The 15,178-nt window shown below is 40.6% G+C and overlaps 1 protein-coding gene across 2 annotated transcripts in view; it reads right to left on the bottom strand.

Moving 5' to 3' along the window:
- The window catches only part of TMEM156 (transmembrane protein 156), a 33,806-nt gene that overhangs the window by 9,372 nt on the left and 9,256 nt on the right, over positions 1-15,178 (bottom strand). For both annotated transcript variants that reach the window (XM_034772964.1, XM_034772965.1), the window contains exons 3-6: positions 14,404-14,661; positions 12,347-12,457; positions 7,724-7,822; positions 231-322 (exon numbers count right to left, since the gene is read on the bottom strand). In XM_034772964.1, the coding sequence (XP_034628855.1) occupies positions 234-322; positions 7,724-7,822; positions 12,347-12,457; positions 14,404-14,661 (557 nt within the window). In that variant the 3' untranslated portion in view covers positions 231-233. The remainder of the gene's footprint in view (positions 1-230; positions 323-7,723; positions 7,823-12,346; positions 12,458-14,403; positions 14,662-15,178) is intronic.

The following is a 15,178-nucleotide window of genomic DNA, read 5'->3' as shown; positions in this document are numbered from 1 at the left end:
CAGACTAAAAGATTAGTTTATTGATCAGTCTTGGTGCTAAAAGAAAAATTGATTTTGTTTTCCTGCCATCTAGCTCTCGTGAAACATATTTTCAGGTTCGTCACCTCCTGCATCTTGGCCAGAAGTACGATGTAATTTATTTAGAGTACATATTGCATGTGGTCAATCTGTTGATTTTAACAATAGATGGGAAAGCAGAATCATCTGAGAGGTTTAAGGTATTTGTTTACCTCCTACGCCTGCTGAGAATGCTCATGTTCAGGAATTGCAGGCAATATCTCTGCTGTTTGTGTGATAGCTGCGGGTCTTCGTTGGTTGGGCTCTGTTAAAAGAGAAAATAGTTTTAGTCCACATTAATAAATACCAAAAACATCTGAGGAATGTTACACTTCAGGCACCTAACTCTCATTTGATTTCTATGAAAGTAAGGCACCTAATCTGTTCAAGCACATTTTAAAAAAATCCCACTATTAGGAGTCTAAGTCCCATTGAAAGTCAGCTGGATTTAGGTGCTTGAGTACCTTAGAAACTTCTGAAAATTTTACTTAGTGAAAATACAGAAACATGTTTAGTAAGAGCAAATTCAGGGCTAAATCAAGCCCTCTTACATATAAAGCTGTAGATTAGCTAGCGGGAAGCAGAAAACTCTGTAGCTTTCAATCTGTGGACTTTCCAGAGCATCATCCATATTGAAGGACTGAACAACCACCCCACAGAGGTAAGGGGTATGATGTTCAAAGGCTATTGTGGCTACAGGAGGAGCATGGAGTGCTCCCAGGGATCACACAGTTACCGACATACATCTGCAAGTGGTGGAGGCAGTGAAGGGGTACAAGGCTGGCATTGGAGCTGCCCTATAGCCAAGACACCTTAGTAGGGCCCACATAAGGAGTCTGAGCCATTAGGAAATGGAGGAATTGGAGCATGCTGGGAGCTCTTCATAAGCTAGCACTCAAGAGATCAGCATTATCTGATATGATACATTTTTTGCAGATCTGAAATGGGATGATGTTGTAGATAGTATCTTAACTCCAGAGCCACCTGCTCCCTGCACAGCCACAACCCTTCCAAACTTGCAAAGGAACTTCTATATGTTCCAAGGACAAATTATGCTGCTTAGATTAAGCTACATCCTGTCCAAACATGCCCTCTGATTTATGCCTCCCCTTTTTGTAAATATAATTCAAAGGAACAATTCAGCTCTCAACATTTAAGTAATTAAATTTGAAAAACAAGGCTAAAATAGACTTGTGAATGTATCCATTCTCCCTTCAGAGTCTAAAGCTAGGTCTACACTGGGGGAAGGGGGGGGGTCGACCTAAGATACGCAACTTCAGCTACGCAAATAGCGTAGCTGAAGTCGGCGTATCTTAGGTTGATTTACCTGGCCATGAGGACGGTGGCGAGTCGACCGCTGCCGCTCCCCTGTCGACTCCGCTTCTGCCTCTCGTCGCGGTGGAGTTCTGGAGTCGACGGCAGAGCGATCAGGGATCGATTTTATCGTGTCTACGCTAGACGCGATAAATCAATCCCCGATAGATCGATCACTAGCCACCGATCCGGGGGTAGTGTAGACGTACCCTAAGTGTAACTCCCACTGTTATGTCTGCATATCAAATGGAGAAATGACCCAGGCGTATATTGGACCAGTGTTCTGGTCCTGTTGTCTGTGGCTATAACTGTGGACCTGGACAGCTGAAATCAAATACAGACTATAAAATAGTTGCTCTGAAACTGCCTTGGACCCATATTTTTTTTATCCTCCCTTGTAAAACACAGGAATAAACCCAAATTAGTCATTAGATTTCATACTTTTCTGTCTAAATTTCATGTCTTTGAAGCTGGGAGGTCTGTTGTAAATATTGTGACAAGATTTGCTTTTTTCTCTGCATTACTCACCTAAGCTCTAGAGGAAGAGACAACCACTCACCTATGTCAAATATTAACTGAGGAGGAACAGAATCAAATATGTGATGCTCTACTTGGCCAAGATTAAAAAAAGAAAATTCCTTCTTAACTAGTCTTCACATCTATTTAACATTGCTGAAGATGCATCCTGCCTGCCTTCTTCAACAAGAAGGAATGCTGCTGAACAGGTAGGAGAGGTGGGCCTGGGCTTAGAGTTTCCTGGAATGCCAACACTGTTCTATACATTGAGCCAAATTCTGCTCTTATTTACACCACATTGACTTAAATGAGGTTACACAGGTATAGCTGAGGGAGGATTTGAACTATTTTCTCTGATGTCAGAGACAAGGGACTATCCTTTTAATAGGGCAATAAGAAATTTGAATGATTTAAGGTAATGTGTCTTGTTCACTTATTTACACACACTGTAGCCACTGAGCACCTGTACTCTCTTTCATGGGCTACCCACATCTTTGAAGACTACATGTTGTAAGAGCGCAACCACTGCCAGGCTGCTGCTACTACTCCCACACAGATGGGCAGGGATGGATGAACACAGTGGGGAGTGGGCAGGATCTGCTCCTCAACACGTTGGCCAGTGCCCCAAAACCAGCACAGAAGGGGAAGCACCAGGTTTGATTCTCAGAGCCTTGGTTCCTGACCAAATTGTGTAGGGCAGTGACATCCTGCCTCTTATTCAGGCTAGTTGGTAAAGTTACAATCCAGCCCTTCATTATTAGAGGTCATTGTCAATATAAACCCCAGATACTAAACAAACCATTTCATTTACCATGTATCAGAGGGGTAGCCGTGTTAGTCTGAATCTGTAAAAAGCAACAGAGGGTCCTGTGGCACCTTTACGACTAACAGAAGTATTGGAGCATAAGCTTTCAGGGGTGAATGCCCACTACATCAGACGCAAGTAATGGAAATTTCCAGAAATGTTAACATCCGTGTTAGTGATCAATGGCTCCATGTCTAGTTGGCAGCCGGTTTCAAGCGGAGTGCCCCAAGGGTCGGTTTTGGGGCCGGTTTTGTTTAATATCTTTATTAATGATCTGGAAGATGGTGTGGACTGCACTCTCAGCAAGTTTGCAGATGACACTAAACTAGGAGGCGTGGTAGATACACTAGAGGGTAGGGATCGGATACAGAGGGACCTAGACAAATTAGAGGATTGGGCCAAAAAAAACCTGATGAGGTTCAACAAGGACAAGTGCAGAGTCCTGCACTTAGGACGGAAGAATCCCAGGCACTGCTACAGACTAGGGACCGAATGGCTAGGTAGCAGTTCTGCAGAAAAGGACCTAGGGGTCACAGTGGACGAGAAGCTGGATATGAGTCAACAGTGTGCTCTTGTTGCCAAGAAGGCTAACAGCATTTTGGGCTGCATAAGTAGGGGCATTGCCATAAGAGCGAGGAACGTGATCGTTCCCCTTTATTCGACATTGGTGAGGCCTCATCTGGAGTACTGTGTCCAGTTTTGGGCCCCACACTACAAGAAGGATGTGGAAAAATTGGAAAGAGTCCAGCGGAGGGCAACAAAAATGATTAGGGATCTGGAGCACATGACTTATGAGGAGAGGCTGAGGGAACTGGGATTGTTTAGTCTCCAGAAGAGAAGAATGAGGGGGGATTTGATAGCAGCCTTCAACTACCTGAAGGGGGGTTCCAAAGAGGATGGAGCTCAGCTGTTCTCAGTGGTGGCATATGAAAGAACAAGGAGCAATGGTCTCAAGTTGCAGTGGGGGAGGTCTAGGTTGGATATTAGGAAACACTATTTCCCTTGGAGGGTGGTGAAGCACTGGAATGTGTTACCTAGGGAGATGGTGGAGTCTCCTTCCTTGGAGGTTTTTAAGGCCTGGCTTGACAAAGCCCTGGCTGGGATGATTTAGTTGGGAATTGGTCCTGCTTTGAGCAGGGGGTTGGACTAGATGACCTCCTGAGGTCCCTTTCAACCCTGATATTCTATGATTCTATGATTGCTTCATTTACCATGTTACTAATGTCATAGGTTGTTAAAATTAAAATGGAAAGAGTTTTAAATATTCCAGTTTCCTTTCCATCATTTATATTGCTTGCTTACTTATGCAGTGTCCTCCTGCCTGAACAAAGAAAGTCAATTAAATCACTTTTACTCTTATATAATCATTTTCAGTTTCAGTTTCTTAATGTGGTACTGCTTGGTTTGCAAACACATCAGGTTAATGTTTATTTGTTTAAAATAACTGCTACCACTGGAATTTAAAAAACAAAATCACAGAGAAAACTTCTGTTGAGTGATACAGATGTGATGGTAAAATTAACCTAACAAAATAACGTATTGGAAAAATATACCTCGCAATTCACAAGCTACTGAATTCTCAGTTATATATTTGTTTCTACATAATGATCTTTGTTATATTCAGTGACATTATTGGGCTTTATTCATAGTCTGTCTTCAGCTTCTATAACATGAATGCTAATTTAATAATGTTGAAAGGCAGGAGTATCATAACTTCATTTAAAAAAAAATGTCCTAAGTTCATTAAAGTTAACTTTGCATTGTCATGAGCAAGACAAGTTAGTAGGAAAATGTATTCTAATATGTAGAGAGTCAGAGTATGGCTCTCTGAGACAATGGAGGTAGTAGATATTTATAATCCATCGTGGCAATGGCAGATCTTAAAACTAGTGCTTAGGAGAAACAGCAGTTCTTTCCATGTAGTCTTGTTTCTGCTTGTCATATGGGTGTAAACCAGGAGTAACTTCACTCAAGTCAATGGAGTTATGGTGGTTTGAAACCAGCGAATGGCTCCATAATCAGCCCCATGGTGTTAGTAAAAGCAGTTCATAAGCAAGAAACTTTTCAGTCAAATGGGTAGCCTGGAGTGGAAGGAGTATAACATTAAGACCAATATCGTGTTCTTTCTTCAACATCATAAATCTACACTGGGATTTCATAAGACACTCAATGGTCGAAAAACCCTTAGACATACAGTGCTAACCAATGCTATTGTGAACATAGTGATAAAACAAGAATGTTATTAGTGAGAGCTACTAAAGACAAAAGATTTCAGAGACAGATTCCTTTCCTGAGGGATGAAAATAATGAGCTCATAAATACATCTTCAGAAGTTAGCCAATTCTCTAAATGTTGGGAATATAAATTGTATTCCCAAGAGTGCTCAGGCAGACAGGAAGCTATCTGCTCTTTTCTAGGTAAGATTGAAATGCCACAAATTACTGGATTGTAGAGAGAAATTATTGAGGCTCTTGAACTGCTGAAGGAATTGGCAAGACAAGGCTATTGCTAATATGCTGAATGAACAGTGAAGTGCCCAAGTCTAGACAGTTTAAAAACTATTTTCCCATTTGCCGACTTTGGATTTTATTTTATTTTATTTTATTTTATTTTATTTTTGCCATTTACAGTTATTTCAGAGGACTCCTGGTTTGTGTTAATCTATAAAAAGATAAGGAAATCAAATTACATGGAATGTATTAAACAGTATGGTTCTTCTAGTAATATCAATAATACTCTGAGCCCAGGACTATTCTTTCCCGTCTTGCAACAAAGATATTTTGACCAAGTTGAATAACCTCCTCAGTTTAGTATGTTGATTATCACTCAACCCTGCAATGAGTTGAGCCATGCACCAGAGTCTCCCTGGGCTGAATAATAAGGTACATTCAGAAGGTCGGGGGAATACTGATTCCTGCCTGAAGCCATATCAATGGGTTCTGTGCAGATGGAAGGAATGGAATCCAGAAAACCAGCACAGCCATTTCAAGTTGCTACTATAGTTTTGAATCTATTCTTTAATGTGGGCTTTAGTCAAGATGAGCTTGCATAGTCATAGAGCCTCAGGCCACAATACCTTATCTGCCAAGGCCCTGATGTGAGATGCAATACGTGACAGGAAACCAAAAATGAGGAACACAACAAAATTATTGATGCAGGAAATTTAAAAGCTGTGGCAGCATTCCCTTAGTGCACACAAGTCTTTCTATAACCTCAGTTTCACAGTTCTTTTTTTCTGATATAAATAATTTTCAACAATAAAAGTGAGTGAATGCCATTTTTATGTGGGAAGAAGGTAACTTTGGAACTAAACTGTACGCCTTCACGTGACTTGAGGGACATTTTACAGGTATGCTCCGAACTCCAGTGCAATGGCACAAAAGAAGAGTAGAGTCACCCTGTGTGGCCTTTCCATGCCTAGGATATGCCTCACAGTAAGTCACACCAGTATATAAGGCCTTCTATGGTGCTTCAGAAGGCTGCAGGATTTGACCCAAAGTTATTTCCACATGACATGGGGATTCATTTGTTTGCTAGCCCATTTCATTTGTTCTGAGCTGAGAACAGAGTGCTTGTCAGGCAAGGGATGACACAAGTTCTGCTTTTATACAGATGACTTCCTCTCTTTGTAGACAATCCACGCTATCCCTGCCATAAAATTGCTTTTTAATTTCTTGTAGCAAGGTTATGTACCTGGCCTGCCCACTCACATTGATTTCTTTCTGCCGGATTTCATTACAAACACTAGAGGCTTGTGACTCTAGTTTTCAGTGCTAACATCACAGTCCTAAACTGCTGTAACAGCAGTACTGGTAACAAAATGATTATAGTGCCCCATTCCCCTCCCCTTTTGCCTCTTTGCAGGCCCCTGCATGTGAGGGCATTCACCCGAATGGATTATGTCTTCTCATCTTCTCAATCTGCTTTCATGCAAGAACAAATTCCCGCATTCCTGTTCCTGAACTAGCTCCTGTACATTGAGTGAGTCAGGGCTGTGTTATTCCCATCCCCAAAACCAATTCCCTGCATAGGAGAGAACGGTTCCCCAACCTTAAGTCATCTCCTGCTTCTTACCAAACAGGCTTGCAATTCAGTGCTAACAAATGTAAGGCAATACTGCTAGGTATTATAATTATTTATCATAGCATCTAGAAACCCTGTGCTAGACCAGGATCCTATTGTGTTAGGTGCTGTACAAACACTGAACAATAAGACAGGTATAGGAAATAAACAGCAAAAATACAAATTGGAGGCTGCTAATTAGAAAGCAGCAAATCCATGGAAGACCTATGGGCAGAAGTAAGATACTAAGGCCCAGATCCTCAAAGGAATTTAGGCACCTAACTCTCATTGAAATCTGAGGATCTGGACCTAAATAAGAGCATTCAGTGCAATGCTGTTGTTAAACAAAGTTATGGTCTTTTTAGATTTATACATAGAATGCTAACATGTAAAACAAATGTGTGTTTCAATTACCCCCAGTTTCAGAAGGAGATACAAAATCTAGAAACAAATAAATAACGGGGCAACATACTAGGATTAGAATATATGAGGAAACCTGAGACAGCTAAATATTTATCATCTAAGAAAAAGGTGATTCAGGAGGGATATTATTACAGTCTGTTAAATTGTACAAGTTAAACAAAATACATAAAGGGAGTTATTCATAGTCTCAGGAGATGGCAGAACAAGGAAAAATGGTTTGAAACAAAAGAAATAAGTGTTTAGACTACATATTAGGAAAACATGCTTAACTATGGCTATGTTCCTCCTGCTTTCTTTGAAGCCAATGGCAAAAATCCCATTGACTTCAATGAGCATAGCTGAGTAATGGAGAAGATTAATAAGAGAAGTGGTCACGGTACCATCATTGCTGAGGTCTTACAGCAGGACAGAAGAGACATTGTGAAAGATGTAGTGAGAATTCTACAAAATATAGGGATTAAGACAGGATGTCTTAGAAGGTCTTTCTTGGCCCCTCTCTTTGTTTCAGAATTCGTTAGGTTTTTATTTTGCTTATATATTACTCACCTGAAAGGAGCTGAATAACTTTAGTAGGTGTAGATTCTTTTGAGCTTTTGATGTCTTTTTGTTGGATAACAGAAGCTGCCATTGCTCTATATTTGCTATCTGATTAAAACAAAAATAGTTTATCTTCAGCTGTATCATTACATATATATTTCGCGTTACCGGGGAGCTCATAGCAACCCCTATATTTAGGTTGCCTAGCATTTTCCTTTATAAAAGAGCCTTGTGATTTTTTTTAAGTTGCTTTAATGCCTTCATTGTTTACAGCAAGACTGGGAAATTGGGCCAAGAGAAAACCTTGATGCCAGATTTTTCATTGTCCAGTGAAATTCCATTCAGGTTTGGCTTTTGAAAATTATCTTTTCCTTTTAGACACTTATGTACCTCAGGATAACTTTGGAAGCCTCCCAAAATATTAACTGAACATGAATAGTCTAATCTAAGGGCAGGCCCAAACCACTGCTAAAGCAGAAGCATCACATATTGCACTGGGAGTTCTGGGGGCAGACAGTCTGTCTGGGAGCAGAAAGAGAAGGAGTGAGGCTGAGCTTCCCCCCTAACATTCCCTCCTCATGGACCCAGCAACCTGTCCTCTTCTATGAGAGCACCACATGGAGAAGGAACCACTCACACACACCTCCCAGGGGGAAATGGGGAGAGAGAGAACTGGGCAGAGCTACCCTTGACCACCTTTTGGATCCAACACCTGATCTTAGCAATCATTCTCCCCTATGCCCCATCAGGACAAAAGCCTGCTCTTGAAATAGGCTGATGTAGTTAGTTCTGTAGTAAAACTATATTGCAATGCTGATGATTCAGAGTTCAACCCTACCAATGAAGTGTTATGGATGGTTGTTACAGTTCTCTAATAGAATTTGATTTTACCTTTTAAAAAACCATAGGGAATTATATTCACAATTAAATTAACCTTGTTTAGGTTACAAATTCAAGCACTCCAAAGTTGAAAAATGGGAGAATCAGGATTGTATAGTGGATTAAGCTATTTGTATGAGCCCTGCCCCCATTTGAAGGTATGTAGAAAGGAAGGCAAAGAGAATACAGAAAGGATTGTCTTCAAGTCAAGATAAGTTTAGTTCTATCTCTGTCTTTACTGCAGTATTCCTATATGATACCAAGAAAAGTACTAAAGCCAAAATTTTGGTAGATAGCTTCTAATTGTGTGTTCCTCATTTTCTGAAACTCCAATTAAAGACATGTAAGATTTGATATGCAGAAGTGCTGAGCACTCATAACAGCAACTAAAGTCAATGGGAGCTATGGATGCACAGCAGTAGGGCAGTCTGGAGGAATGACGGGAAGGTTGAGGGCCAGAAGTCCTGATTTTTAATCCTGGCTTTGCCACTGATTCATTTGTAGCCTCAGGCAAATTTTCATCTCAATTTCCCCATCCATAAAATGGGAATACTAATGCTCTCATATCTCACGTTGGAGATAAATTCTGTAATGTTTGTGAGACACTTAAATATTAGTGAGGAGAACCCTAGAAAAGCCTAGAAGGAAATGAATACTTCTGTATTAGTTGCATGCTTTGAATGGTATACAGTAATAAGGCAAGAGCCACTAATTGAATTATGAGGATAAAAATATTGAACGGTTGCTCATTCCTTGAGCACTGTCCATCCTGTGCACTGAATGAGGCTTTGAGATGACTCCTGGGAGGGATACAAAGGGTCAAGTGCCCCTCCAGCAGCTGGCCCAGGTGGGGAGAGGAAGAGGCAGGGCCAGAGCCTCTTCCAAGCACGTTGCCTGGTGCAGCACAGTGGCTGACTGGGAGCGCACCTGGCTGCAGCCGCAGCAGGCTGCCACCCCACCCAGGCTCAGCTTCTGGGGACAGTGGCCAAGTGAGTCGGATGGCCCACTCCTTCCCCTCCCCGGCATGCTGAGTCAACTCCTGTCCCCAGAAGTCAAGCCTGGGGAGGTAACAGGCTGCCGCTGCCACCCCTCCCTGCCCAGGCTCAGCTTCTGGGGACAGGAGCCGACTCTGAGCATTATGGGGGGCAGTGGGGAGGCTCTGACTCACGCAGCCGCTGTCCAGGAAGCCAAGCCCGGGTGGGAGGCAGCCTGCTGCCGCCGCAGCCAGGCACTCTCCCAGGCAGCTGCTGTACTGCACCAGGCAGCATCTGGGAGTGACTCTGGGGTCTGGCTGTGAGCAGCTGAACATGCCTGGGGGGAGCTGGTGCAGCAGGAGGACAAAGCCCTCCACCCACCACCCCAGGTAACATGGATTGGGGAGGTCACATGTCCTCTCCTTTATCTGGTGCCCCCCCATACTCAGGGGGGCACCAATCATCTAGTATGTAATTAAAGACTGTATCATAATGCATATGCACAAGGGGGTGGAATTCAGATTGGAGAGGCAATCTTAAATTCTGGCATTTTCTAACTTTTGTGTGGTTGACTTTGCAACCTTAACATTCTTTTAATGTGGGCTTTTATGAAATATAACATTCTACATTTAACTAATTAAAATAATTATCAATTAATAGAAATTATAATTCGAGAATCAAATCAGTAATTGGAAGCTTAGAAGCTTGAAAATTTAAATAATATTTTTCTTCACTGATTATGTCCTTGAAAATGCTGAGAAACTCATAATTGAAGATGGAATGAGTTGTTTAAGAATAAATAGAAAAAAAATTGTTTAATTACCTTAGAAATTTATGCATTACAATCACAGGTTATGATCCAAAGGCTATAAAATCTTACTCTTAAATCCTTAAAATGCATAGGTAATCTTAAAATTACTATTAAAATATTTTTAATATTAAACTACAAGATAGAATAGTTTTAGTTTACATGCTTGGACATGAGTTCAGGGCTATGTGGTTTTTTTTTTTTTTTGGTATTTTAAAAAAAGAATGTAAAAAACCTCTGACTCAGGTTCTGGCAAGAAATAAAAAGATAAAATAATTTTCTAATGATATAGTTTAAAATATATTCTTTTTTTGATTTGTAAATTCATCCATGTATTCTGCTTCAGATTTAGGATCTTAGACAACTCTAGTGCTTATTCATTTAAATAATCTTTCAGATTCCTTTAAATAGAAACATTTTCCATGCATTTAGTTTTCTTCCTCTTGTTCAATTATGATTAAAGCCAGAATCCTACAGTGTACCTTTATTACAGAAATGGCTGACAGTGCACAGAGTTAGGATGGCTAAAGGCACATAAGTGATATCATTTTAGCCATATGAGTAAAAAAATTCAGGCTTTGCTCAGTTCTGGAGCACCGGGAGAGTACAAAGCTGTAACAACTGAGTGCTAGTACTCGGAGGCATCCTGGATGCTTTGGGCAGATGCCTTAGTGAGCACTGTGTGGTGGAAGCTTGCTTACTAACTCTCCTTACATGCTGGTGAAAGGAGCAATATGTTCTCCCCTCCTCATCTACCGTCTCAGAGTTCTGGTAGTCACACAGAAAGCAGAAACCTGCTTGTACCAAAGGCCAGCTGGCCACACTCCTTCAGTACAGAAGAGTGTTGCTGGGTGCAGGCATTATGTCAGTTGCCCAGAAGTCTAGTTCTCAATGGAGTGCTGGGTTACTAGGCGGGAGGTAGTTCCCTATGTAGCCTCTACTCTAAGGTCTGGTCTATACTACCCGCCGGAATCGGCGGGTAGAAATCGACCTCTCGGGGATCGATTTATCGCGTCCCGTCGGGACGCGACAATCGATCCCCAAATCGGCTCTCTAACTCCACCAGCGGAGGTGGGAGTAAGCGCCGCCGACAAAAAGCGGCAGAAGTCGATTTTGCCGCCGTCCTCACAACGGGGTAAGTTGGCTGCGATACGTCGAATTCAGCTACGCTATTCACGTAGCTGAATTTGCGTATCTTAAATCGACTCCCCGCTGTAGTGTAGATGTACCCTAACTGATCTCACTTGGGAGCAGCCAGAATTTAGCTCGTAGTGTTGAAGATACTGTTTAGAAAATTATTTTGGTCATTGAACTCAAGACAAACTCTTCTGTAGCACAGTAAATGCTTTTTTAAATACTCAAAATGCATACATGGTGCTGAATTAACAGCACTGAACCAGTGCCGTCTGGTCCAAATTCAGCTTCAGCGTAAGCAAGAGCAACCTCTGTGTCACTGCACCAGGGCTGAATTTGGATTATCAGTCTTCAGAACAGGTAGCTGCCATGAATGCTTCATCATATCTACCTAATTTGCCTCAATCCTAACCTTCAGGGATCATCTTTAGGAGCAAGAGGATATTTCAATTTCTATGCCTATTCAGTCTTTGGCTCTTCTGTTGAGACTCTGAACAAAGGCATTAATTGTGGTTTCCTATCTCCGAGAACTGGACTCAAACCATCAGCTCATTTCATATAGGCTACCAGGCATCAGTCAGTTGCTAACATATTTCAGTCACTGCCAACCTGTGCTAGATTTGAACCTGTGATCCAGTGGGGAAAGATTACATTATCAATCTGCTGAGCCTTCTAATCCCCCATCTGCAATTATTTTAATTGTATCACATATTACAACTAAAACATAATTTTTTAAACTGCTTTAATAAATAAGGGCATAGCCTATTGCAAAGCTGAATGTACTTTTTAAAAATTATAGGAATTTAAATGTATATAGCTTCACCCTTCATTACTTACGGATGTGTTTTTTATTTTCTTGGAATACTTTGTAGGTAACAGTAATGACAGTAAGCACAAAAACAAATGGAATCAGAACAAGCCAAATGATCTTCGGTATACACATTGTATCTGTTATAAAATAAAATGGAGAAGAGATAAAATAAAGCAATACATAATTATTTTTCTGTCATCCATCATTCTATCTAGATAGCTATACCATACCCATCACCAGGGTATCTCAGTGGCTTACAAATTTAAAAGAAAAGACAAAACACCTTTGCCTCTCTCTTCCCTCCCCTGCTGTTCAGAAGGAGGGTTGTCTGGAATTAAGTTTCATGGTTGCAGTAGGGTTGTCTGGAATTAAGTTTCATCTTCATCTGGATGTATCACAGTGCATGTCTGAGATAGTTGAGTAAAATATGGGAATTAACAACTCATGTGTAAATTATATGTGACTCTGTCAATGAGAAGATACTGCAAAAATCAACATCTACATGGGGGTCTGATATAAACAAAAAAGGGGCATATGTTTTGATGAGAAATAGAAGGAACATGCGCAGCGTACAACATACACCTGTTCTTGTGTCCACAACCAGATAATCCAACTGCATATGCATAAGAGGGAGGAACATGGTGCTTATGGAAATCTTCTTGCTTATGCAAAAAGGGAGAGGAGTGCCACTTCCAAGACCACCTCCTGGGAAATCCTATTTATTAGGGCTCTATTGAGAGAAAGCATCTTGGGGGCAGGGCAAGTATGGGAAGGAGGCTATTCTCTGTGGAAATACCTGCTACAGAAACCCACGAGTTCCAAATCTCTTCAGTAGCTAATATCGTTTAGAGCTGTATTAACTTCCTCTGGGTCCCCTACTCGGTTACAACTGAGAAACCACAGAGGAACCCAGTAAGTAACAAGATGGTTCCATTTGGTAGCTCCCAATTCTCATGGATAAGATGCCCCTGAGAGGCAGCCTCATGCAGTTACCTATGCGTTCCCCTTCCAAAGGCCAGATTTTTATGGCTCTTCCCCACCTGGCTACCCTATATTTATTGATTTTTATTTCCCTAATGCTCTGGACACCTCCCAAACTTTAGACCTTGTCTTTCTAAGGGAAAAAAAATGTCCTCAAGTCGAGTTAATTAACTTGAGGTAAAGTTCTAGTGAGGACCTAACAGATTGTAACTTTAACACAAGTTAGTAGATCGAGTGGAAGACTATGAGGCAGCCTAGATTTCAACTCAACCTACTTAATTGTGTGAAAACTGCAAACTGCCTTATCTTCACTAGGATTTTACCTCAAATTAGTTAATTTGAGTTAGCTAATTCGAGTGAAGAACACACCTATTTTTCCCAAGAGAAGACACAGCCTACTTAAAAATCTAGAATTTTCAATACATAAATAAATAATAAACAATACTTGAGTTCATCAATTTCGCAATGGCAAATGTTCTATGACATTGAGTGTGACAGACAATCAGACAGGAAAGACTCTTAATAGGCCTATGCAGCACCAGAAGAAATTTAAAGAGTTGACAGGCTAGCCTCTGGAAAAAGATTGTCTTCACAAGGACTGGACTAAGACTTCTCCCTGAAGCATACTGGACTTAGAATATAAGCGAAACATTGCATCATGACACTGACATTGTAGCCTGACCTTTTTCCCATTGAAGTCAACAGGAATTTTGGCATTTACTTCAAAGGGAGCAGGACTGTGCCAAAAACTTTGGCAAAATAAACTAATAAAAATAAGAAAAATCAATTCTTGTTAAACACAAATTCAATCAATCTCTGAACTATAAGCCAGAAAAAAGGTTAATCAAAGGCACAGATGTTAGCGCTCTTGGGTTGTTTCCAAAAATCTACAGCAAATCTACCTTAAGGTACTATCTAAAGACCATTTGTTGTCCAACTCAGGTGGCCTTTCACTAAAGGGTGATCAAAATTACACTCAATTTTTGGGAGATATTTTCAAACAGTTGCATATGGTTGCATATTGGAAGTTTTCCTTCCTTAGTGTAAGATTCATATTAGTTCCATGTTTGACTTGCCCTCCGATTCCCTTGTCATAACTTACTTTCCACATAAGGCTGTAGTTGCAGTGAAATATTTATACAGCCATTTTGGTCTTCCGTCATTGCTGCTATACATGAGTGATTTATGCTTTCTTCTGTAGTGTTTCCTCTTCTGGTTGTAGAATTTCTAATGAGGACTTCCAGTATATAGTAAATGTTGTATTCCTCACTTTCTTCATTCACATAACCCACAGTGAAATTGAAATGTTTATGGAAATAAATAAATTTTTTTGCTTTCATATCTAATGATCCTCTCACTTCTGGAAATACAAATAAATCAAAAACATTAAGATGTGCTATGTAGCACATTGTACTTACAAAATAAAAGTACCATAACTCACTACTAAACCTATTCCTATAAATAGACGGTAAGCTTCATCATTACTGACTAGTAGTAAAATGGACAATAAGATATGTAATAAGCCTTCAGAATGGATCTAAGTTGTATTGATTTTGCTATTCAAAATGTGTTTTCCTTGTAAATATTAGTGACTTCATTTACCAGCTGCAAAAGTTTTTTTGGAATTTGTCATTGTCAGCGATAACAGACCAACACTAAACTAAAAATAAAAATGTGAAAGTTATAGAGGTTTGAGCTAGACATGACCTATTAGGTTATCTAGCCCATCTCCTTGCCATTTCAGAATATTTTCCAGAGCTTTGCCCAGTCCAATTTTAAGTGATTCAAGCTATGGGGCTTCCACCATGTCCATGTCAACAACATAGAACATGTTTTCCCCTCAGTAACATCCATATACCTCTGTCAAAATCAATAGG

This window comes from Trachemys scripta, chromosome 5 (assembly GCF_013100865.1).
Source record: "Trachemys scripta elegans isolate TJP31775 chromosome 5, CAS_Tse_1.0, whole genome shotgun sequence".
Taxonomy (NCBI): Eukaryota; Metazoa; Chordata; order Testudines; family Emydidae; genus Trachemys; species Trachemys scripta.
The sequence above is the reverse complement of the archived record's forward strand: the minus strand, read 5'-3'. Positions and strand labels throughout refer to the sequence as shown.